This window comes from Rhinoderma darwinii, chromosome 4 (assembly GCF_050947455.1).
Source record: "Rhinoderma darwinii isolate aRhiDar2 chromosome 4, aRhiDar2.hap1, whole genome shotgun sequence".
NCBI lineage: Eukaryota > Metazoa > Chordata > Amphibia > Anura > Rhinodermatidae > Rhinoderma > Rhinoderma darwinii.
Window position 1 is genome coordinate 346,212,256 of NC_134690.1, and position 25,232 is coordinate 346,237,487.

The window sequence follows — 25,232 nt, forward strand, 5'->3', positions numbered from 1 at the left end:
CACTTGGTGAAAAGTAAAAAAGACGCCCAGTGGGGCATTTAGAACAACTTGGCATAAAATGATCATAACTTGGTCAAAAATAAACATTTTTCCCCAAAAAAACACCAGTAGTTCTACACATTAAAGCGCCTTTTAGATTAGGTTATAAACTGGTGACAGAGCCTCTTTTTACACTATTACTGGTGGTCTTCTAAACAATGCCATTAAAGGGAACCGGTCACCAGAATTTCACCTATTAAACCAGCAATACCTGGTGGAAGTGGGTGAAGTAGGCTTCGTACATTTAGTATTCCATTTTTTTGTGTTCCTGCGCCATATGCGAATGAGCATAAAAAGAGTCATATCTTAGTTTGAGAAGCATCATATCTTCATTCCTCAAGCCTTTCCAAGTTAACCCCGTCCCCTTACTTTTGATTGACAGTTCCTCGCCTCCCCAAGCACACACAAAATCCCACACTTGCGCATCGATGTCCTGTTCTGGTGCATGCGCACAACGGGACACCATAGCGGCGCATGCGCAGTAACAAGTTTTGAGGCCGGGCGAAGCAGGGAAGGGTGTCAGACCATACATGACGGGTTCATGCGCGCCATCTTAGACAAGATATCGGCATTCAGGGGAGACCAGTTTTCGGAGGTGGGCGGGTATAAACAGAGTAACAAAACGAGACTGCCGGATTACCATGAAAAGCGCAAAATGTTTGCAGGCCGTTATTTACTGTCGGATACGGAGTTTAGGAGAGGGGGTAACCGTAATGAACTTTTGACAGCAGCGGCCAGCAAGGGATGAATAGAGTTCAATAGGTGAAATGCTGGTGACCGTTTCCCTTTAGTTTTTTTCCCCTGGCAACAGAAAACCACAGGTGTCAGTGTTGCAGACAAACACTCATTTCACGGTTACGAAAAGCAGTCAGATATTTCTTACCTATAAAAATAATAGACGGCTGTAGTTCTCTAGCCACAGAAAAGAGCGCTCGCACTAATTTTTCACCTTCTCCTACCTAAAAAACGTAAGACAAAAAAAATAAAAAAAAGTACATAAATTAAAATATATTTTAAAAGCACGTATCAAGCATTTGCGCATGGGTATAAAGCAGTTAGAAACAAAAATGTAAAGATGATAACATAGGGACAGGGCTGCATAGGCAAACATTTATATTTGTAGGTTTGCATAGTGAATTAGGAATGTGGAGTGTCAATTTTTTCCCCTGTAATCAATATTTAGCACCTATTCAGAGGATAGGGGATAAATATCTGATCGGTGGGGTCCTGTTGCTGGGACCACCACCGACCCCGAGAACAGGCTTACCTGGCCATCCCTGTGCGCCCCATATGAGTGGAGTGGTACTGCGCATGCTCATCCACCACTCCATTCACTTTCTATGGGGCTGCCGGAGATAGTCCCCACTCATCAGACATTTATCACCTATTCTGTGGATAGGCAAATATAGGATTATGGGAAAACACTTTTAAAAAAGCTTTTTAGGAACGCTAAATCTTTTTACTGGCATTTGAGAATACAGCGCTTAAATTAGGCAGTGTTTTTTTTTTCTAACTTGGTGGCAAGAACATAGATCAAGATCACAGCTTCAACAAATACAATGTGATTTTTATGTTCACATGTTTTCAATACAAAGAATGTATGTCCGTTCTTAAGTACACAGTTAGCATGTATGTGTGACTTACATATTTAGAGGTGAGACTAGCTGCACTTATATTAAAAAAGGTTGCATTGGATTCAGCTGCCACAGCCTTCGCCTGAGTAGGTAAAATAAGAGAAACAAAAATAAATATAGCAAATCGAAAACATACTAAAATCTCCTTCTACTGTTGTACAGTAAAACTTACCAGCATAGTCTTTCCATTTCCTGGAGGACCAAACAGTAATAGTCCGCGAGCAGGTGCTCTTAGCCCAGTGAACAACTATAAGCGAAGTACAATTATAATTAAATCAAGTAATTAAAACATTTTAATACTGAGAAACTGGATTTAAATGTTTCAGATCATAACCAACTAATTTTAATACAGGATAAAAACAAGACAAGTAAAACACAAAATGCAGCTTTTAAAATGATCATTTCATTTATTGAGGATAAAGATTTATTCTATATCACGCTTGTAAAAAAATACTTGCACCCTAAACCTAATAACTGGTTGGACCAGCCTCGGCAGTAACAACTTTTGCGATTACTTGAGATGAGTCTTTAACGTCGATGTGGAGGAATTATGGAGCACGCTTTGCAGTATTGCTTTGAGTCGGCCACATTGGAGGCTTTTTGACAATGAACTTCCCGTTTAAGGTCTTGCCACAGGATCTTAATAGGGTTCAATTCAGGACTTTTATGCGGCCACTCCAAAACCTTAATTTTGTTTCATTTGAGCCATTCACACCAGGACTTGAATGTGTGCTGCAGATCGTCCTGCTGTATAGGCAACGGAGATTTAGCTTTAGGTGACAGACGGACATTCTCCTTCAGGATCTTCTGATAGGGAGCAGAATTTATGGTTCCATCAATTATAACAAGTTGTCCAGGTCCTGCAGAAGCAAAGCGGCCCCAGACCATCACACTACCACCACGCTTAATTTTTGGTATAATCTTATGGTAGAAAGCGGTGTTTTCTTTACACCAGTATAACCAGACCCATCTCTTCCAAAAAGTTCCACCTTTGACTCCGTCCACAGATTATTATCCCAAATGTCTTGGGCAGGGCAATCTAGATGTTTTTTGGTAATGCGAGACGAGCCAGTGTTTTATTTGGTCAGAAGTGTCTTGCGCCTTGCAACTCTCCCATGGATGCTATTTTTGCCCTATGTCGGTCTTACTATGGAATCGTGTATTGACCTTAACTGAAGCAAATGAGGCCTACAGTTCTTTACATGTTCGTCTGGGTTCTTTTGTGACCTGCAGGATGAGTCATCAATGCGCTCTTGGTGAAATTTCGGAAGGCCGTCCACTCCTGAGAAGGTTCACCACTGTTTCAAGTTCTCTCCATTTGTGGATAATAACTCTCACTATGGTTCGCTGGAGTCCCAGAGCCGTAGCAATGGTTTTGTGACCCTTTCCAGACTGGGAGTTTCCAATGACTATTTCCATCTGTATTTGAATCTCTTTAGAACGTGGCATCATGTGCTGCTTTTTGAGACCTTCTATCCTGCTTCACATTACCAGAAAGGTTCTATTTAGTTGAGGTTTAGATTCAACAGGTCTGGCAATAATCATGCCTGGTTGGGATCAATTTCACTAGCCACAATCGTTAATTGAATTTGGTAAACTGGTTGATTTAGTAGCTAAGCTGACACTTGGTTTCTCACATAAGTCCAGGCAGGGCTGAAAAGCATTTTTCTTCACTAAATGAAACGATTATTTAAAAGCAGCATTTTGGGTTTACTTGGGTTATATTTGTCTAATATTAAAAGTAGTTTGATGGTCTGAAACATTCAAGTGATAAAAAGCAAAAATAGAAGAAATTGGGACAAATTATCTTGGCCAAAAAGGAAAATAAGTCCCAGAAAAAAATGCCAAGTAATCAAGTGTATATAACGGCCATCCAGCAAATGCTTCACCCATTATAATTTTTAGAGTATGACTGGAGCATACTGGGGCAATACCCTGTGCTATTCCAAGTGCAGGGCCTTGACGGGACCGTGATACAAAGAAAACCAAAGTGTCAATCCATGTATTCATGAACCGCCACATCAAACCCTGCACTGGGCATAATTCAGTTTATCAGTATTGCGTGGAGTTTTCACGTAGATCTCACAGGGAAGAAAACCCCGGTAACCATATATCATCACTTGAACAATTCCAAGCATTTGTAACAATAATGGACCAGTGTAAACAAAACGACGCAAATTCTTGCAAATTTTTTCTTTTATTATTGAATTGTAACAAATAGCCGGCCCTGGACTTGTCCTACTATACCGCATTAGTAACAGTTCAATTCAATATACAAACAGTCACTTCAAGTATATACAATAGTGGGGTAATAGTGTAAACCTTCATCTAACGGAATCACCCATTTTTGGCTTTATTGCAGGGGGTCAAAACATTGCGATTTCTGAAGAAATAATAAATCTTATAATTTGTACTTGTTCTATTCTTAAATGAACAAGATTACGTATTTTATTTAAGGGAACACTTCACAAAGAATGGCAGCTGCCATTCCCTCCTGTAGAACTCTCAAAAACAAATCCAAAACTTGAAATCACCAGTCAGGAAATGTGGCCCTTACTAAATTGTGAGCCCGCTTATAAGCAGGTAAAGCAAACTTGGGTTGAGAGAATAAAAGATAAAAACAATTGACAGCGTCTGGGATTGCTGTTGCTGGAGAGGTGGGTTTCGGATTCTCCTGAAAGCTAAATAATTTTCCTTTTGTAACGGTCACCACCTGTCCACAGTTTTGACGCACCCGTCCCAAATTGGTTTCACCGCTAGAGAAACATTTCTCAACAGGAAGCGTACTACAATATCAGAAGCAATTCCACCAATCTGGGCTTAACCGACACCTTTGCAAGAGACGCAGAAATCGGTAGAGACCCCTGTCAAGCCTTAAATGGGTGGGGTTGCCTTCGAGATAGTAGGTCTTTCCTGCTGAAGAAACGCTAAAGAATTTGCATATGGCGCAGGGGTTATTAAAACCTTCTTCTAAGGTGCAATTTACCACTCCTGGCACACATGGCTTTCAACAGGAAAAGGTCTAATTTTCCCCTATACAGAACGGCGATAGTGGTGTGTGCGGGGGAGGGGGGGTCAATTGCAAATGGCCATATTTTCAGTCTGTGTATAGCCTGCTAGAAACCAAAATGGATCTTTTCAAAAGGAAAAATAAGAAAAACATTCCTACTTCTGAATTTCTCTCGACTGCAGTTTTGGACAGGCTATAGACACCACACAGATTGAAAATGTATCTATGGAAAAAAATAAATAAAAACAATACAGAGGTAAAATAGAGATGTGTAAACACTTAGAGGGTGAAACTCCTCTTCTGGGCTTATTTCCATTCGTCAAAAGCCACATCGCGCACGTCTCTGTCAAAAAAGCCTATAGAGACGTCATTGAAAACAATGGACGCTGTACGTCCACTGATTTCAATGAGGACCGTGTCGTGCATAGTGATCCCTGCAACAGAACCTCATGGTCAATGAATGGAGAATGGAGCATCAGAGAAACAACCCAGTGTCAGATTCTTGTAGAGAGACCCAATATAAAACTGAAAACTAGACAACTCGTTTAAAAGGCCATTTACACCTTTTTTTTTATGTTTGAAGAAAACAGCGTATCAGTGTGTTTTGAGCAACTTTGTAATGTATTTTTACTTTTTCAGATGTATGCTGGATACAGAGCAGCTGTATTGTGAGCTGAATCCGGAATTCGTCAGGTCAGTGGCACAGACTGGTTCAGCGACAGTGGGTCCTTGTGTGATCCACCGGTTATCGATCACATCTAAGTTATGCACATAGATGTGATCGATAACAGGTGGATCCTGCGTGACCCACTGTCACCGAACCAGTCACTTTCAGTATTGAATTAATTTCCTCAGGACTGTGTGAATTAACTAACCAAAGTGCATGAGACACAACAATCATGTATACAAATGTATTAATATTACCAACACAGGTAAGACCAGCCGGCATTCCTGTTTGTCAAGTGAACGTATCAGCCAGGACACAGACCATCATTTGGAGGTTTTATTGACTGACTTGCGTAATGTGAGCAGTGGATATGGTTAATACATCGGCATGATTTGCTTCAGTAGGATAGCAAGCAATTGCAGGAATTGTTTTTGGCTGCAAAATAATATACAAAGAATTACCTCTGGACGAATAGAGGGAAGTATAACAATTTCCTGTAAGGCCTGTTTAGCAAGCCCCTGGCCAGCAACGTCTGAAAACTTGACAGATGGCCCACTAAATTAAAAAATAAAATGTAAAGTTAGAACAGCATGGTCCATTCACATAGTAATTACACACATGTATTCGAGGGAAAGACCACGTACATTCAAGGCTTTATTTACATCGTGTGAGAGCCCTATATTGAAGGTATATAAATCAGGATGATTTCTCAAATTATAACTCCAATGAAATGTTGCATTGTATCCCACTGTATAGGCATACACTGGGGTGTCACCCATAGTAAAAGAAAAGCCTACTATGTGGTATACATTTTCTTTACTGTACATCTTTGAATAAAATAGCTTTCCTGTTGATACAGTCCGTAACTGGGTCATTCAATAGGACAATGATCCCAAGCACAACAGCAAATCAACATTTGAAAGGCTTAAAAAAATAATAATTAAAAAAATGATAGAATCACATCAAGGTCTTGTAATGGCCAAAACAAAGTCCAGACTAACCCCATTGATGGCTTTGCATAAACGAATGCTCACAAATATAAAAAAAAATAAAAATTAAGCAATGTTATAAAGAAGTGTGGGCCAAAAATACGTGTGAGTTGTAAACTACAGGAAAAAATGTACTTCAAGTTATTGTTGCTAAAGGTGGTTTTACAGGTTACTGAATTAATGGGCGCACTTTTTAGAAAAAATGACGATGTATGGACATCTGTTTTTAGAAGTGCTAAAAGTTGTAGTAGTAAAATCTTTTTCTTGTTGTATTTATTTGGGGACACAGAACCAGGGGCACTTGGCACTAGGAGGCGGACACTAGGTAGAAGTTTCTGCTGCACCCAGGCAGGCCATACCCTTCCCACAGATGCCGGCTAAATCAGTTTGTATAGAAAGCAGTAAGAGAAGACAAAACAAACATGTCCACGGTCCCAGAAGAAAAAAACCCAACCAACCAGAAGAGATTTGGGCCTGGAACAAACCAAGAAGAGGGTAGGATCTGTGTCCTCTATGAATCCTACGACAAAAAGATTTTACAGGAAGTACAAAAATCCAAATAGTCTTGTTTATATCATTTCAGGACACAGTAACCTGGGAGGTTCTAAAGCAGACCAAGAGGGTGGGAAGAACCAGACTGGGAACAGAAAAGGTCAAAGAATGAATCTGGTAAAATTTGGTGAAGGTGTGCACCGAAGTCCAGCTAGCAGCCTTCCAGGCCGCAGCAACTGAAGCTTGATCCCGGACCATCCAGGGGGCACCAAGAGAACTTGTAGAATGAGCAGCCACCCGAAGGGGAGGAACTTGGACCGATAGGTTTTCGAAATCACAGACCGAATCCAACAAGCGATGGTGGGTTTGGACGCCGGTAAATCCCTAGTGTTGAGCTTCAGGAACAAAAATATATATATATATATATATATATATATATATATATATATATAAATCGCAGCACCAACGATACCCTGTCGCAGCCAGATAGATGCAGACTGCATTGCCTTGATGTGGTGAGAGCAAAGCCCATTCCCTCGGATGACGTGGGGTAGGGCAGAAAGAGGGGAGTACAATCTCTTCATTGATATGGAAGGCTAAGTCTACCTCCCGGAGAAAGGAAGGAATAGGCAGGAAGCCACCTTATCCCTACGGGATGACCAAAATTGGTACTTGCAGCACAAAGAAGCCAGTATTGCACCTGCCACAATTAACAGGAAGTAACCAGCTGCCTGTGCCAGCTGCTTAGTGGGATCCTCCAGAGATGAGGACATGTTACAGGGGAGTAGGGACTTGTCAAGAGGGTCACTAAGTGATCCCACTTCTGACAGTGGACTGGTGGTACCCTTACAAAGCCAAGCAATAGGTGGATCCACAGAGGGAGAAATACTATTTAGAGATCAATTCATCCTGAAAGGGAAACCGAGTATTAACGCCTGTCAGGATGCATTGGTGCCATAAGCAATGCCAGGGTGCCTCTTCTTCAGAAGGGGTCATCCTTCACATGAGAAGTGTCTCTGACAGCACATATCACCTGCATAGCGGCTGCCAATTGCAAGACCTGCTCAGATTCCAAATCAGAGGACACATTGGAGGAAGGCGACTGATCCTGGTTTGAAAAAGTTTCTCAATTTATGACTAACCGGGTGCCCTTCCAGCGTCCCCTGAGAGGCACAGGGCTTGTCCCTGGGTACTTCTGCGCCTCTTATGGGAGAGGTAGAAGGTGTATTACTCGTGGAAGAGGAAATAGGGTCATCGAGCTCAGCTGTTATCTGGGAAGGCAGGTGACTCATTACCAAACTATGGTTTAATCAGAGTCTAGACATGTCACGTAAGGCCTGAGAAAATACCCTGACCAATTAAAGAAGTAGACCATCGTAGGGGATGATGGTACCATCCAGGGAGGTCCTGGGTTACATGCACTGTGGGCATTATAGGGTAGACTGGCAGCAAGTAAACTTATTGCACTTGCCACAATTCACAGCAAGTAACCAGCTGTCTGTGCCAGCTGCTTAGTGGGATCCTCTCAAGATGAGGACATGTCACAAGGGAGTGGGGACTTAAAGCAAGGGCAACTAAACAGTGTCAGTCAATGGTAATAGTGACTCCAGGGGAGAACTGCACCTAAAAAAAAAAAATTATGCCATCACCTAGGAAAAAAAATAAAAACACATAAAACAGCCCTAAGGCTGGCCTACTCGACCAATGGCGCTGTGTATCACCTGGCTGAACGGCTGGAGAGGCTTGACTAAGATGGAGCATCAGTTGGAAAGGATCACTTCTGACCAGCAGCTCTGAGGAAATGGTGCTAGCACTCAGGATGGCAGAGGAACAACGCAGGAAAAAGAAAAGATCGCCGCCATACCAGAGAGCGGCAGCCCTGCCCAAGTACGCCTCCAAAAGGATACTCCCTAGTAGCGGCCAATGTCAAAGTGCCAGCCAGCAGATAGGGTCGCCAGATCACGTCACCTAGAGGGGGCACGGGTTGTGAGCTGCCGAAAATGCGGCAGTAAGAAGACGCGTGGCACAACGACGTGGGAGTGGAGTTTGTTCCAGCAAAGGTACAATACAAAAAACTCAATGGAAAACGTCTCTTATAACTGGCTCCTTACAGGGTTAAAAGAAAATGCCCAAGCGTCGGATGCGCAGCCAGTATGTCCCCAGATAGGGTTCACGGTCCCATTAGACAGGGAGATAGGGAATGGAAGTCCCAATAAAGTAACAAAGCGGGTAGTGGCATAGAGTACCCTGGTGGGGGGGGGAAATCTTACTCACCTTCCATAGTCTTCGGTTGTACGAAGGGTCACCAGTTCAGTAACCTCACACATATAGTGGGGTTACTGGGACTCTACCTGGGGATGCAGAAATTTAGGTTAGGTGACCGGCGGTGAAGGGAAAGTCAGTGCAGAGAACTGCCTTGTTTCCAAGCACCTAGACGGAAGTTGACTAGACCAGACTAACAACCCACCTGCAGCTGTAATGAGAATAGAAACAAAACAAAAAAATTTAACTTTTTTTTTTTCATTGCAGCGGACCTGAATATCAGCTCATGTCTGTCTCCTACAGACACGTGGCTAAAAATTATTTAGCGAATGTCTGTGTAAAGGGTATAGCCTGCCTTGGCCAGAGACAAGTACCTAGTATACGCCTATTACCGGCAAGGGCCTGTACCTCTGCTGCGGTTTCCCCCAATAATATTAAAGACTATCTCATAATGCTACCACGAAGAGTCTTGGCTAGTACAGGGAACGGTTACGGTCAAGATCCAGCTTAATACAGCAAACGACCACAATATTGAAGATGGAACCTTTACATAAAACTCAATCAGTTCATACATAAATCAAAGAACACCGCTTACCTGTCTAGAACTTCATTCAGAATCAGGTTTGCAAGGTTGCTGTCGACATTTTTTAAATTCTTCATATCTTTTTTTTTTAGGCCTGGAGTTGGTGTTGTTGGTTTATTGTTTGATCTAGTGGGTTTTACTCCCACTCCCTTAAAATTAGGTGAAAGAAAGAACATATATTAGTAAAAGTAATACAATTATGGAAATAATCTGTTTATACCAGGAGTCACCATGCAGTGGGAGATTTATCATATACCACGGACCTCAGGGTTACGTCACGTTGTCTGTAGTTTTGACAACAAGAACAGTGCTGCGTCCTGCGCTATTCTTGTAGTCAAATGTGATGAAACTGCCGATTGAGCTTTGCATGGAACTAAAACGGCAGTGTAGCCAAGTTTATTTAGATAATTTAACCAAATGAATCAACCAATTCTATCAAAATGATGAAAAGTGCTGTATGATGAATATTATTTCAGTGATGTGTAAGGGAATACCATATGGATTTCAAAATTACCAATAGAAAAAAAATAGATAAGTCGATAACGGTAACAGAAGAGCTACTTTTATTTTCAATGACCAAAGGAAAAAAAAATAAATGGCCAAAGAATCTGGTTGCCAGCAGTCTGCTACTAAGGACACAGATACAGTTGAATCCAATGGTAGAGCAGGGGGCCGTTCGGTACCTGCTCTACCATTCACTAGAACGCCGGCTGCTCACGGCTCGGCACAGAGAGGCGCGAGGCAGTGATGTCATCGTGCATGTCTGCGCCAAGCCACACAGACTGGAGGAGCAGAGGGATCTCTTCTACTTGTTGTTGGAACGGGGTTAGGAAAGTATGTATTTTTTTTTAGGCACTATTGGGGCAGCTATGGGGGCATTATACTGCTTTGGGGCAGCTATGGGGGCTTTATACCGTGTGGGAGCCAGCTATGGGGCATGTTATTTACATTAGTATACAGCAGGCTTAGGGGATATATATTAATTCAATGGCGTAGCACGAAAATAGGTGGCATGGCATGAAAAGGCGGTTTGGCCTAAATAATCGATCATAATCAAGGTTACACGTTCAATTAATCGTGATTTTAATTTGTCAAATCGCCGCGGCCTAATCTGAAGTAGGTGATCAGGGAAGGCTTTAAACCTTTCAGAAGAATTTCTGTATATATTTTTGTAAAGCACGGTGGCTCAGTGGTTAGCACTGTTGCCTTGCAGCACTGGAGTCCTAGGACTTAATTTTACCTGTGGCTATATCTGCATGGATTTTGTATGTATTCTTGTTCTTGCGCGGGTCTCCACCAGTTAACGCCCACACTCCATAGTTCCTATTTATTGTTTTTTTATTAAATCAGCCAAAGTGTGTATGTACGCATAATGAGATTCTGAAAACTATTAGGTACATAGACTAATCTAAGTAAATACTCTCCTCTCAGTGCTGCGGAATATGTCAGCACTATATAAGCAATGGGACCAAACAAAAAGGTCATTCAAAATTCTGAGAAACACTACCCTTCTTAGAAAATTACTACTTAAATTACTACTTAAATTGTTTTTGGAAATAAAGAAGAAGCTTCCATTGTTTGCATACAGTACTGTCAGAATCAACTCTGTAGCCTAGAACAAAAAAAATAAAAATACAGTGATAAGTCACACAAAAACCAAGACATACAAGTTGGACTTTGGCATACCCTATGCGCTGAAGGATTTGAACCAGTTTGCCTATTAAAAGAAGAAGAGGATGAAGTGGTACAATTGGGTATCCTAGGTGCACTGGATATACCAGGGGACATAGCCTTGGCAGTGACTTTTGCCCGTGGGAGAGAGTTGCTGGTCATAGAGGCCGAATCTTTCTTTTTTGGAACGGCACCTTTTTCTGAAAGCAGAATTTGCAACAAAAATAGTTAATCTTACATTATACAGTTATCAAAAGGAAAAACATTCCATCATATAATACAAATATATTGCTTTACAGTTATATGTTAAATTACATTTTGCCACTCTTACACAACAAAACCTGCATACGCAAGCACAACGGGCGACATTGTAATCATACAAGACATAATGGATACATAAAAGCAAAAAATAAAAATTGTAAAAAGAATAAATAGTCTACATGTTTCCTAGAAAAAAAAAAAAAAGGGAATACATTTTGATACATAAAGTAGAATATTTTATATTATTATAAATCGGGTGTACACCTAAGTTATTGGTTGAGCCCACACTTTTCTGAAGTCATCATGTACACCCTGCAACGTAGAGTACATATATAGCCAACATGTGGGGTCAATATTGACCTGGACAATGATACTTAAAAATGCCACAATAAATTAATAAGTATACAGGTCAAATCAAGATTCCAAAAAACTATATAAAAAAAAGAAATAAAAAAAAGAATTTTTTTTTTAAAAAAAGCTGCCTAGGGTTGAACTACAAGTGAAAGTTAAAAAATTTGCAGTATAATATTGATTACCCAGAGCTCAATTACGGAATCGAAACTAATGGGGGGGGGGGGGAGCAAAGACACACACAAACTTTGATGGACTTTGCTCTATAAACTCTGGCGGTATTTCTCTGTGAGGCCCGTTATTAGAGTAATTATTAGCTTGATTATTTTTCTCCTCTGTCAGCTTTCGTTTCGTGATTAAGGGTATGTGCACACACACTAATTACGTCCGTAATTGACGGACGTAATTCGGCCGCAAGTACCGGACCGAACACAGTGCAGGGAGCCGGGCTCCTAGCATCATACTTATGTACGATGCTAGGAGTCCCTGCCTCGCTGCAGGACAACTGTCCCGTACTGTAATCATGTAATCATGTAATCATGTACTGTAATCATGTAATCATAAGTATGATGCTAGGAGCCCGGCTCCGTGCACTGTGTTCGGTCAGGTACTTGCGGCCGAAATACGTCCGTCAATTACGGACGTAATTAGTGTGTGTGCACATACCCTAAGAGTCAGGCAATCAATATTAGGATGATACTTGCCTAGCAAAACCAATTGATATGACTTATGGAGATCTCAAAACTAGATTTTGACAACTGAACGAATGTGTTTTTCGACTTCTAAACAGATCAGTTGGATTTGATAGAATGGAGTAGTAGTAGAATGACATTTGTGAGATGCGACATGCATTTTATTTTCGTTTTTTTTTATAAGTCCTGAAATATGAAATTTAGACCAATTTACAGTGATTCTTAAAGAGGCTCTGTCACCAGATTATCAAATCCCTATGTCTTATTGCATGTGATCGGCGCTGCAATGTAGATAACCGTAACGTTATGTATTTTGAAAAACTCATTTTTGGCCAAGTTATGAGCAATTTTATATTTATGCAAATGAGCCCTTCTAATTGACAACTGGGCACGTTTTCTCTTATTTCCAACTGGGCGTGTATTGTGTTTTTAGCAACTGGGCGTGTTTACTTGTTTTACTAACTGGGCGTTGTGATTAGAAGTGTAAGATGCTGACGAATCAGTGACCAGTCAGCATCATGCACTCCTCTCCATTCATTTACACAGCAGCATCGTTCTTACTAGAACGATGTGCAGCCACATACACAGACATTAACGTTAATCAAGTGTCCTGATAATGAATACACATGACCTCCAGCCTGGACGTCATGTGTATTCAGAATCCTGACACTTCTGAATCTTTTCTGTGAGATTCCAGCAAGCCATGCGTAATCTCGCGAGATTACGAGGTAAACGAGATTTAGTTTCCCTTGCTGGAAATCTGAGGAAAGATTCAGAAGTGTCAGGATTCTGAATACACATGACGTCCAGGCTAGAGGTGTACTCATTATCAAGACACTTGATTAACGTTAATGTCTGTGTATGTGGATGCACATCGTTCTAGTAAGAACACGATGCGGCTGTGTAAATTAATGGAGAGGAGTGCATGATACTGACTGGTCACTGATTCGTTAGCATTACACACTTCTAATCACAACGCCCAGTTAGTAAAACAAGTAAACACGCCCAGTTGCTAAAAACACAATACACGCCCAGTTGTCCATTAGAAAGGCTCATTTGCATAAATATAAAATTGCTCATAACTTAGCCAAAAATTATAGTTTAAAAAAAAAAATAAAAAATAAAAAACCTTTACTGTTATCTACATTGCAGCGCCGATCACATGCAATAAGACATAGGGATTTGATAATCTGGTGACAGAGCCTCTTTAAGGGTAACTAGAGAGATCTTCAGGTATATTGTGCTGAATGGAGATCGCTGACCATATTCCTACATGATTACAGTATGGTATATTATCCTAATCCTGAGATGTTAATAGAGATTGCAGTTAAGCGGGTGTTCCCAGAATTGCAAATTATCCCTTATTCACAGTATAAGTGATAATTCTCTGACCGCTGGGGGCCCCATTGCTGGGGACATCAATCGCGAGAACATCGGTCCAAAGTTCAACTTCACAGCTCGACCACAGTGAAGAGTACATTGAAGAGAGAGTTGGTCAAGCATGCGCATTCAAAATCTATACAAATGACAAACAGCTTAGTACCGAGCTTTGCTATTTCTGTCAGTCCCAAAGACACTGAATGAAGTGGTGGAAGCATGTGAGAACAAGCTCCTCCTCACTGCGGTCACATGGATAGGTGATAATTGTCAATTCTAGGACAAACCCTTTAATACGAATGAAAAGTAAAAATTCCGTAGACACGGGTCGGCAACCCGTTGATTGTGATCGGCAGTTCGATCTACGACGAGTGCGAGTAGATCGTGGCCAAAAGTTCGATCAGTACCGCAGAATAAAGTTAAATCTTTGTACTGACTGAACACTGTTAGGGGTGCTGCGCATGGAGGAGTTGGGCAAGTATTGGATTTTTTTAATTTAATTTTTCCCTTCTTTGGTCCACTTAATTTTGGGGGCTTTATGGGGGAAGCACTATTATTAATGGAGGCAATACTACTAATGGGGGCACTCGGGGGAAGCATTACTACTATGGGGGAGCATTATTATTACTCTTAAGGGCACTATGAAGTACACTGTTACTAATGGGACAGTCTGGAATAGCATTACTACTATTACTAGGGAGCCCTCTGGGGGAGCACAATTACTATTATTAATGGGCGCATAATTACTATTGAAGGCACTGTTAATGGGGACAATGTGGGGAGAACCATTACTAAAGGGGCACTCTGATTTGCACAATTATTTTTGGAAGGACTGCTATTACTGTCAGGAGAACTATTTACGATTTACGTGCCAAAACAATTTTTCAGGGCGCATAGTCGGAATTATTAGTCAGGGGCACTATCAGCTTGGCACAATCTGCTTTTGGAAAACACTGTCTGCGGCACTATTAACATCAGAGGCACTATTTGCTGGGCAATTAATTTTTGAGGGCACTACATGTGCCATTAATACCTGTATGGGGCAAGCTCTGTGCGATACTAGTATTTTCAGGGGGGAGGACACTAATAATTCTGCAGTTCAGAATTTGGGGGAACTAGGCAGAACAGAAGGCACAGTATTAAAGGGGCTCTGTCACCACATTATAAGTGGCCTACATTGTACATGATGTGATCGGCGCTGTAATGTAGATTACAGCAGTGGTTTTTATTTAGAAAAACGATAATTTTTGACGGAGTTATGACCTATATTAGCTTTATGCTAATGTTTCTCAATAGACAACTGGGCGTGTTTTACTTTTTGACCAAGTGGGCGTTGTACAGAGGAGTGTATGACGCTGACCAATCAGTGACCAATCAGCGTCATGCACTTCTCTCCATTCATTTACTCTGCAGATAACGATATAGCTATATCGCCATGTGCAGCCACATACACACACTATAACATTACTACAGTGTCCTGATAATGAATATACATTACCTCCAGCCAGGACGTGATGTGTATTCAGAATCCTGACCACTTCTCTGCACGTCTCTGTGATTTACAACAGAGCACAGAGAGATCTCGCTGTGAATGACAGCTTACATCGTAATTTCTCGAGACTACGCCTGCTATGCTGTAAGTCCCAGAGACGCTATAGACGTGGCCAGGATTCTGAATACACATCACCTCCTGGCTGGAGGTAATGTATATTCATTATCAGGACACTGCAGTAATGTTATAGTGTGTGTATGAGGCTGCACATAGTGATATAGCTATATCGCTATCTGCAGAGTAAATTAATGGAGAGAAGTGTACAACGCCCACTTGGTCAAAAAGTAAAACACGCCCAGTTGTCCATTAAGAAACTCAATAGCATAAAGCCAATATAGGTCATAACTCCATAAAAAATGATCGTTTTTCTAAATGAAAAAAACACTGCTGTAATCTACATTACAGCGCCGATCACATTATGTACAAGATATGGCACTTATAATGTGGTGACAGAGCCTCTTTAAGGATAACAGCAGGGTGACACTGTCAGAGCACCAGGAGTTTGTGCTGAGAAGGTGGGGAGGACGATGGAAAAGTGAGGAACCTTAGATGTCTGAACAGCAAATCCTGTAGAGACGAGTTGTGGCGGGAACAAGCATTAATGGAGGCCTGGGCTGGATGGATGGAGAAGACGTCACTAAACTTAATTTTTCAGTATTTTGCCTATAACTGCTTCAGTGCTGAAATCTCCTGTATGTTCTGTAGCACTAAACTGAATTTAAAAATTAAAATCCATCCAGGGACAGTGTCTGTTAAGAGCTACCCTGATAACGTACACATCATTGCCTCCTGGGCCCTTCCACAACTCGGTACCAAGTAGATCTCAAGCAGCTGAACATATGGCTTAGAAATGATTACTTGTCCGAAAGAAATCACTAATAAATAACTACAATGAGAAACCCCAAGTTTAAACTAGTGTCCCTTTAACAACCTGGGGCTTATACATAAAATGTGGTCTCATCCCAAATACAAGTTAAAGGAACCTCTATATTTACAACCACTGTTCCAAACGCTCCCCTATAAGTAAGCAACACGAATCCTTTTGATTCCGAGTGGTTCCCTCATCAAGATAAACCATACACTAGTAAACCAGTATTGTACATACAATAGTCACAGCAGAATTTACATAGAACGATAGGAAACTTCAATTCCCAATTGGCCTTTAAAGAATGACAATTGGAATCTGACTGGCTGCTATGACAGAACTAACATTCCTTTAAAACTGTTTCTTTTATATGTTTGAAGACCATAGTCTCAGTCTAGTCTATCCAGTCAGTAGTGATTCCCGCTATGCAACCAACGAATGCTAGTTCTATGTCTTTGTGGAAAGCAAACTTAGGACAGGGCTACTTACTAGTACTGGTAGACCAAGACGCATCAGGGTACTTTTGGCCCAAAATAAAATATGAAGCCAGTCTAATCAAACTTTATGAAAGGAATGACTAACTTGCTTTCCAATGTGTCCCTCGTGCCTTGGATTGCCCATCTAAAATAAGTCATTCTTTTGTAGAGCACACTGTGGGCACTACTGATTTACTAAGTAGTAGAAAGTCAAAAAGAAATAAAAAAGGAAAAAAGGAGAGAATGTCTAGAGACATTTGCAAGCAAGACATGGCATCAGTAAAGCTAAACCCACCTGGCTTGAGATGTCCATTGCGGCAAGGTAGGTTAGTACTTTCACTACACATCTCCATTTGCTGGTTCTGACCTTGCATATCTGCTTGCAGCGTTGCTATGCAAACAGAGGAAGAGGGTAGAAATAAAATAAACAAAAATAAACTAGTGCCAGTGTGATGTCAACCTAACAGAGTACAGGTTACAGTTAAATAAATGGGGTGTGCCCTTCAGTTACCTTTTCCTAATCTAAAAAGGTTTGAACTTTTTTTTGCTTAGTCTTCATTCCCATCACGCTTTTGGCCTCAACGTATACATTAAACGTAGGCCGTGACGGATGCCCAACAGTGGTATCCATCCACCCATAGGCCATTATGGCATCCGTTTAATGCATACATCATGAAGTGCTCATGACATGCTTTAAAAAGGGATGCCTGTGATGGATGCCATATTACGGGGTCCTTTACCCATAGGCTCCCATGTTTAAATAAAAAAAAAAGGAACGCATACCATGCGGTATACCCGTTGTATGGAGTAGCATAGTCTAATATGCAATTCTATACTTTATTTTTTGCGGTATACCGACTTATACTGGGCTGGCGTATGCCAAGACGAAGCTCTTTTGGACACATTAAAGAGGCTCTGTCACCAGATTATAAGTGCCCTGTCTCCTACATAATCTGATTGGCGCTGTAATGTAGATAACAGCAGTGGTTTTTATTTAGAAAAACTATCATTTTTGAGCAAGTTATGAGCTACTTTAGATTTATGCTAATGAGTTTCTCAATGGACAACTGGGCGTGTTTTTACTTTTTACCAACTGGGCGTTGTGAAGAGAAGTGTAAGGGTATGTGCACATGAGAGCTGTAATTTACGTCTGGTTTTCAGGAGAAAACAGCTGCGTCTTTTCAGACGTAAATGCTCCTCCTCACATTTTGCGAGGCGTCTCTGACAGCCGTAAATTTTGAGCTGTGCTTCATTGAATTCAATGAACGGCTCAAATTACGTCTCAAAGAAGTGTCCTGCACTTCTTTGCCGAGGCAGTCATTTTACGCGTTGTCGTTTGACAGCTGTCAAACGGCGACGCGTAAATGACAGGTCATCTGCACAGTACGTCGGGCAAACCCAAACAAATGGGCAGATGTTTGCCGACGTATTGGAGCCATATTTTCAGACCTAAAACTAGGCATAATACGGTTCGTTTACGTCTGAAAATAGGTCGTGTGAACCCAGCCTCCGAGGCTGACCAATCAGTGTCATACACTTCTCATTGTTCCAGCCCAGCATGATCCACAGCACAGTGTGATTGTGCAGTGAAAGAAGCTGGGCTGGAACAATGAGAAGTGTAGGACACTGATTGGTCAGCCTCATACACTTATCTCCACAACGCCCAGTTGGTAAAAAGTAAAAACACGCCCAGTTGTCCATTGAGAAACTCATTAGCATAAATCTAAACTAGCTCATAACTTGCTCAAAAAATGATCGTTTTTCAAAATAAAAACCACTGCTGTTATCTACATTACAGCGCCAATCAGATTATGTAGGAGATAGGGCACTTATAATCTGGTGACAGAGCCTCTTTAAGCATGTATGTTGGGTGCTTTCCAGCAGTACATGCTAAACGTAGGGAAAATTAAAGACATTTTAAATGCATGTCAATCCCCGTCTGACCAAATTTCAATAGACTAAACAAAGTTAGGCCAAGGTTCCAGAGATTGTGTGCTTTGATCAGAACTTGGTGATCATGCATTTTCAAGCCTTATTGCCACTAACACAGGTTAACGTTAGCAGTGATAAAGTACAATCGCAAAATGCAAAAATGGTAAAACGTAAAATTTCATTAGCAGGACAGTATCTGCAGTAGATGGGCAGTAACAAGCAGGAAAAAAAATAAAAAAAAAAAAAAATCCTATGCCTGTTCTAGGAAAAGTTCCTACCAGTCTTTCTAATAATCAATCGATTTAATAACATATATATTGATGGTGACGGTTGGCCATCATCTTTTCTGATTAAGATGTTCTTTCTAAAGAAATATTTACACAAGACATTCAGGTCAAGACAATTCTGAAAATGTGATGGGAAGACGTACATTAGGAAATAAATGGAACAAGAAAATTCTGTAGATTTACATTAAAGATCAAAAAAAAAATGTGCCATTTTATTGAACTTAAAACATAAATAATGTATAAGTGCCCACTGTTTAATCCACTTACCAACCAAATGGATGGAATGAAATAAGACTACATAAATTATCCACAAGCGTGCAATGCAATAAAATAAATAATAAATGACAAACACGGCACATGCAAAGCTGACAAAAGACATGTTAGTAGTATGGAGAAAAAGTCTATGAATAATCAATCCTAGAAGGTGGAGATTTAACCCTTTTTACAATTAGAATGCGTTTCGTTCATTTGGTCTTCATATACTAAAACGGACCAAAAGGACCACAACCAAGTGGGAGCACGTGAATACAGATGTAATTCTTCCCGCCGTTCAGGTACTAATCATAAGAACAACAATATGTGATAAGATCTACTAGTCATTTGTTCAAATCATGAAGTAACTCCAAACAATAGAGACAATGAAGATTTGCTGAGCAAAACGCGTCATTACGGTCACAAACTGCACCCAAAAAGTATAACACAAAATGTAAATGTGCTTTGGAAACTACTCTGACAGTTTTCAAAATGGTTTAGAAAGAGAGGGGCATAATATTGGCACATCTACACCACGAGGTGGCATTCGTTGGAGAGAAGTGTCAAGCGTGCTGTAGTATCTTGTACATTTATACATCTTATGACACTAGTGATAAAGCCCCCATTGTGTATATTCATAAGGTAAGGTTTGATGTGGTGGAATTGTCCAATACAGATTTCATCACTGAAAATTCCTTCAAGTCACGTGAATGGCATGTCTTGTGAAAATGCTGCATTTTTACCTATTGACTTGACTGGGAAAAACAACTGCTAAGAAAACAAATAAGATTTCAGGAGCAAATTAATTAAGACTGGCGTTTCCTATGCCAGTCTTTATAGAAATAAAAATTAAAGTATTATTAGTAGAGTAAAGTGTGACATTTATTGAGAGGCTTGATCACCGCTTCTCCCCTCAGGCTCTCCCCATCACGGCTCATACAAGGTCCTAACGCAGAGCAGCGTCAGCGTCTTACATGCGGTGCAGCCCTTAGTCATCAGTGCTGCGCCGAATACAATGTCCTGTGGCTGCCCGGCATCTGTACGTTGTAGGAGCCGCGCTGGAATGAGGGAATCCAGAGGGGAGCAATACTTTTTTCATTATTTTATTCCTTTCTTTTATTTAACTGTCCAATGGAAGGGTGGGGGGGGGGGGCATGAGCTTCTAACTTGCTACAGCCCATAGATTTTACACTATAATGTCAACCAGTTTTCTAGCGTAAATTAGGTCAAATTTCTCAGACCAATGTGGCACCGGCCCTTTTCGGGAGCCATGCCCCCTTTCTACAATAGTTGAGTGCCACCAGGAGGACAAAAGTTTGGGCCCATTTGAAACTTTTAGTAGAAAACGGGCTTAGAAAGGTTGATAAAATACCCCCTCAGTCTTTACTGCATTTCCACAACACTATTCCTATATATGCTTAACTGGTATGGTCTTTTAGTGTATTTTGAAGTTTAGTTTTCGAAACACAAGTCTCCAGGGTTGTTTATGCACTTTATGCATTAATAATGCCATGCCAAGTCTCGTCCAACACCGGACCCATAGGCACCATGGAGTCAACACTTCTTTTGGCACCAGTTCTGAAACGGGAGAAACGCAGCCGTATAGACAGAGGACTTCCGCAGGTTAGTGCTGATGTACAGTGATGTCCTACTCTGATATCTACGTGACATTGAGACTAGTTCAGGAACTAAAAGCTGAAAGATATTAGTGTAATCGCACTCCGCTTCCCATCACCGCTGTACAGAGCTGGTAACCTCACAGCACGCCTGTGACATCACTGAACCCTAGACAGGTAAGTCACCGCTGGGCCATGAAGTATAATAATCCATTAGACAGACGTAGCAAGGCTGCAGGCAAGAAGAAAAAGAAAAAAAAGAAAAAAAAAAAAAAAAACACTTGGGTGTCTTTGGCTCCAGAGTCTAAAATAAAATTTTAGGAGCCAAATTATATTTGGTCACATTTGCATCAATTTATTCGTTATCTGCAGCCCTGAGAAGTTATTTATTAATCTACTAGAGACCATAGATGTAATTAACATATAAAATAACCGGGATTAAAAATGTGTTTCTCTATTAATCTTAGAATACCATTATGTTACAAAAGAATTGGGTAATGCTCCTGTTTTTGCAATTCTAATGCTACTCTATAATTGAAAGATTCCAATCTAGGGTTGTACGATGCAACAAATTTTCGATGCGATTTCGATACTGTGCGGGGGCAAAATGTGCAATACCATAAATTCACGCGTTTCGGTTCTGCTAAACCGGTTGTTAAAATAACAGCCGGTTCGAGAAACAGAGTACAGGTTGGATCACGATACTATCCCCCAAGCACTCGTTTGCATCGGTGTTCTTAATGCAAATACAGTTTAGTAGTGACTAGCGCTGGTGAGGCAATGGAACGATCACTTCCCTGCCCTGCTATTCGGCGCTTTACCAGTGATGCAGGCGGTGCGATGACATCATCATGCCACCTGAACCCTCCTGTTTTGTCCTCATTTTTATGCATTTAACCCCTTAATGACCAGCCTATTTTAAACCTGAATGACAAAGCCATTTTTTAAGTTTTTCCATAGTTTTTATTTTTGCGTCGACATAGCTGTATAAGGTCTTGTTTTTTGCGGGACAAGTTGTATTTTTTAATAGCACCATTTTGGTGGACATATTATTTATTGATTAACTTTTATTAACTTTTATTTGGGGGGGAAATAGAAAAAACCCTGAAATTTCGCCACTCTTTTTCACGTCTTAAATCTACGCCGTTTACCGTGTGGTATAAATAACACAACTTTATTCAGCGGGTTGTTACGATTGCAACGATACCAAATTTGTATAGTTTTTGTATGTTTTACTACTTCTACACAGTAAAAACACTTTTTTTTCAAAATTATTTGATTTTGTGTCTATATTTGAAGAGCCGTAACGTTTTTATTTTTTCGCCGATGCGGTTGTATGAGGGCTTTTTTTTTTGCGGGAAGACTTGTAGTTTTTATTGGTACCATTTTGGAGTAGATGCAACTTTTTGATCACTTTTTATCACATTTTTTTTAAGTCAGTATTCACAGAAAACAGCAATTTTTCCATAGTTTTTTATTACATTTTTTACGGCGTTCACCGTGCGGGTTAAATAATGTAATAGATTTATAGTCGGGGTCGTTACGGACGCGGCGATACCAAATATGTGTAACTTTTTGACTTTATTTTGTTTTTTTAATAGTAAAGCATTTTGTAAGGGGAAAAGCTGGGTTTTTCATTTTTTTTCACATTTTTTTTTAAATTGACTTTATTAAACCTTTTTTTCACTTTTTTACTAGTCCCACTAGGGGACTATAATATGAGATTCTGCGATCGCATTTATAATACACTGCAATACTTTTGTATTGCAGTGTATTATAGCATGTATTACGGCATGATCTAGCAGCCATTCACTCCAGGCAGACCTGGGGGCCTTTATTAGACCCCCGGCTGCCATTGGAGACACAGACACTCGGCGATCGTATCGCCGGGTGTCGGTGGGAGAGAGAGGGAGCTCCCTCCCTCTCTCCAAAACCACTCAGATGCGGTGCACGCTATTGTGCACCGCATCTGAGGGGTTAAACGGGTGAGATCGATACGAATATCGATCTCACCCGGCAGAGCAGGGACGCTCCCAGCCCTCAGCTGCCTCTGGCAGCTGAGAGCAGGGAGATTTGACAGCTCCCTGCTCTGTTTACTTATTCCGATGCCGCGACGTAAAAAGTCTATGGCATCGGAATAAGGCCCGTTAGTGACCGACGTAGAAACACGATGGGCCGGTCACTAACGGGTTAAAAAGGTTTTTGTTTTTAAACTCCACACCATGTAATTACTTGCATCTCTTATTTAATGAAGAGGTGATACTGTATCGATACACAATTTATGAGAATTTAACCCCTTCCCGCTTTGTCAGGAAGGTCAAAAGTGGACAGAGCCTCATTTTATCAAAATCGGACAGGTTTCACCTTATGTGGTAATAACTTCAGAATTACCTATCCAAGCAATTCGGAGATGGTTCTCTCGTGACACAATGGACTTTGTTAATGGAAAAACTTGCTCGATACATTCATTATTTGTGAAAAACACCAAAATGTAGAGAAAAATTGCATTTTTCGAAACTTAAAAGTATCTGCTTGTAAGACAGGCCGTTATACCACACAAAATTGGTGCTAATTAACATCCCCCATTTGTCTACTTTATGTTGACATCGTTTTTTGAACATGCTTTTATTTTTCTAGGATGTTACGAGGCTTAGAACTTTAGCAGTGATTTCTCCCATTTTCAAGAAAATTTAAAAAGGCCATTTTTACAGGGCCAGTTCAGTTGTGAAGTGGCTTTGAGGGCCTTATATATTAGAAACCTCCAATACGTCACCCCATTTTAAAAACTTCACCCCTCAAAGTATTCAAAACCGCATTTAGAAAGTTTCTTAACCCTTCAGACGTTTCACAGGAATTAAAGCAAAGTAGAGGTGAAACTTACAAATTCCATCTTTTTTGCAGAAATTCATTTGTAATCAATTTTTTTTTGTAACACAGAAGGTTTTACCAGAGAAACACAACTCAATATTTATTGCCCAGATTCTGCAGTTTTTAGAAATATCCCACATGTGGCCCTAGTGTGCTACTGGACTGAAAATACAGGCCTCAGAAGCAAAAGGAACACCTAGAGGATTTTGGGGGCTTCTATTAGATTATATTTTAGGCACCATGTCAGGTTTTAAGGGCTCTTGCGGTGCCAAAACAGTGGAAATCCCCCAAAAGTGACCCCATTTGGGAAATTACACCCCTCAAGGAAATTATCTAGGGGTATAGTGAGCATTTTGACCCCACAGGTTTTTTGCAGAAATTGGAAGCCGTGAAAATGAAAATCTGCAATTTTTTTTTTCAAAGAAAATGTAGGTTTAGCTATATTTTTTCTCATTTCCACAAGGACTAAAGGAGAAAAAGCACCGCAACATTTGTAAAGCAATTTCTCCAGAGTAAAAAAAATACCCCACATGTGGTCATAAACGGAGTTGGGCAGTGAAAATAAAAACAATCCTTTTTCTTCAATAAGATTTAGCTTTAGCTCAAACTTATTCATTTCCTCAACAAATAAAGCAAAAAAAAAAACTACCCCAACATTGTAAAGTAACTTCTCCAGGTTACATGGTGTTATCAATTTTGAACCTGCATGTGTCTCACATTAATAGTAGTTTACCCATCATATACCTCACAGTCAATGGGCAACACTGGGTTAATGTGTGAGGTAAATAATGGGGTTAATTACCATTAACCCCTTAACGCCGAAGGACGGATATATCCGTCCTCTGCAGCTGCTAGTTCGCGCAAGACGGCGGATATATCAGTCCTGTGATGGCGCGGGTACTGACACTGTACCCACGCGATCAGCGGCAGGAGCACGGCTGTTATACTCAGCCTGGCTCCTGCTGCAACTGCCGGAATCGAAGCGCGCTCCGATTCCGGCAGTTTAACCCATTAAATGCCGCTGTCAATAGTGACAGCAACATCTAATGTGTTTGACAGAGGGAGGGAGGCTCCCTCTGTCCCCCCATCGGCACACCCGCAAAGAAATCGCGGGTCGCCGTCGAGTTTCCATGGCAGCCGGGGGCCTAACAAAGACCCCCAGGTCTGCCTTCAGCAAATGCCTGTTAGGCCATGCCGGAGGCACATATATGGTATCCCCGCGATCGTAACAACTTGAACAATAAAATGAACACATTAATTAAACCACCGGATGAACGGCGTCCAAAAAAAACGCAAAAAACAAATGGCAAAATTCTCTCCTTTCTCCCATTCCTCCCATAAAAAAATAAATAAAAG

At 40.8% G+C, this 25,232-nt stretch overlaps 1 protein-coding gene across 2 annotated transcripts in view; it reads right to left on the reverse strand.

The window, feature by feature from the left end:
• SPAST (spastin) overlaps positions 1–25,232 on the reverse strand; it is a 60,314-nt gene that overhangs the window by 16,429 nt on the left and 18,653 nt on the right. The window contains exons 4-10 of one of the 2 annotated variants that reach the window (XM_075862901.1): positions 17,217–17,312; positions 11,363–11,547; positions 9,689–9,825; positions 5,812–5,905; positions 1,846–1,920; positions 1,684–1,755; positions 923–998 (exon numbers count right to left, since the gene is read on the reverse strand). In XM_075862901.1, coding sequence (XP_075719016.1) covers positions 923–998; positions 1,684–1,755; positions 1,846–1,920; positions 5,812–5,905; positions 9,689–9,825; positions 11,363–11,547; positions 17,217–17,312 — 735 coding nt within the window. The remainder of the gene's footprint in view (positions 1–922; positions 999–1,683; positions 1,756–1,845; positions 1,921–5,811; positions 5,906–9,688; positions 9,826–11,362; positions 11,548–17,216; positions 17,313–25,232) is intronic. The other variant, XM_075862902.1, reaches the window with a different exon arrangement.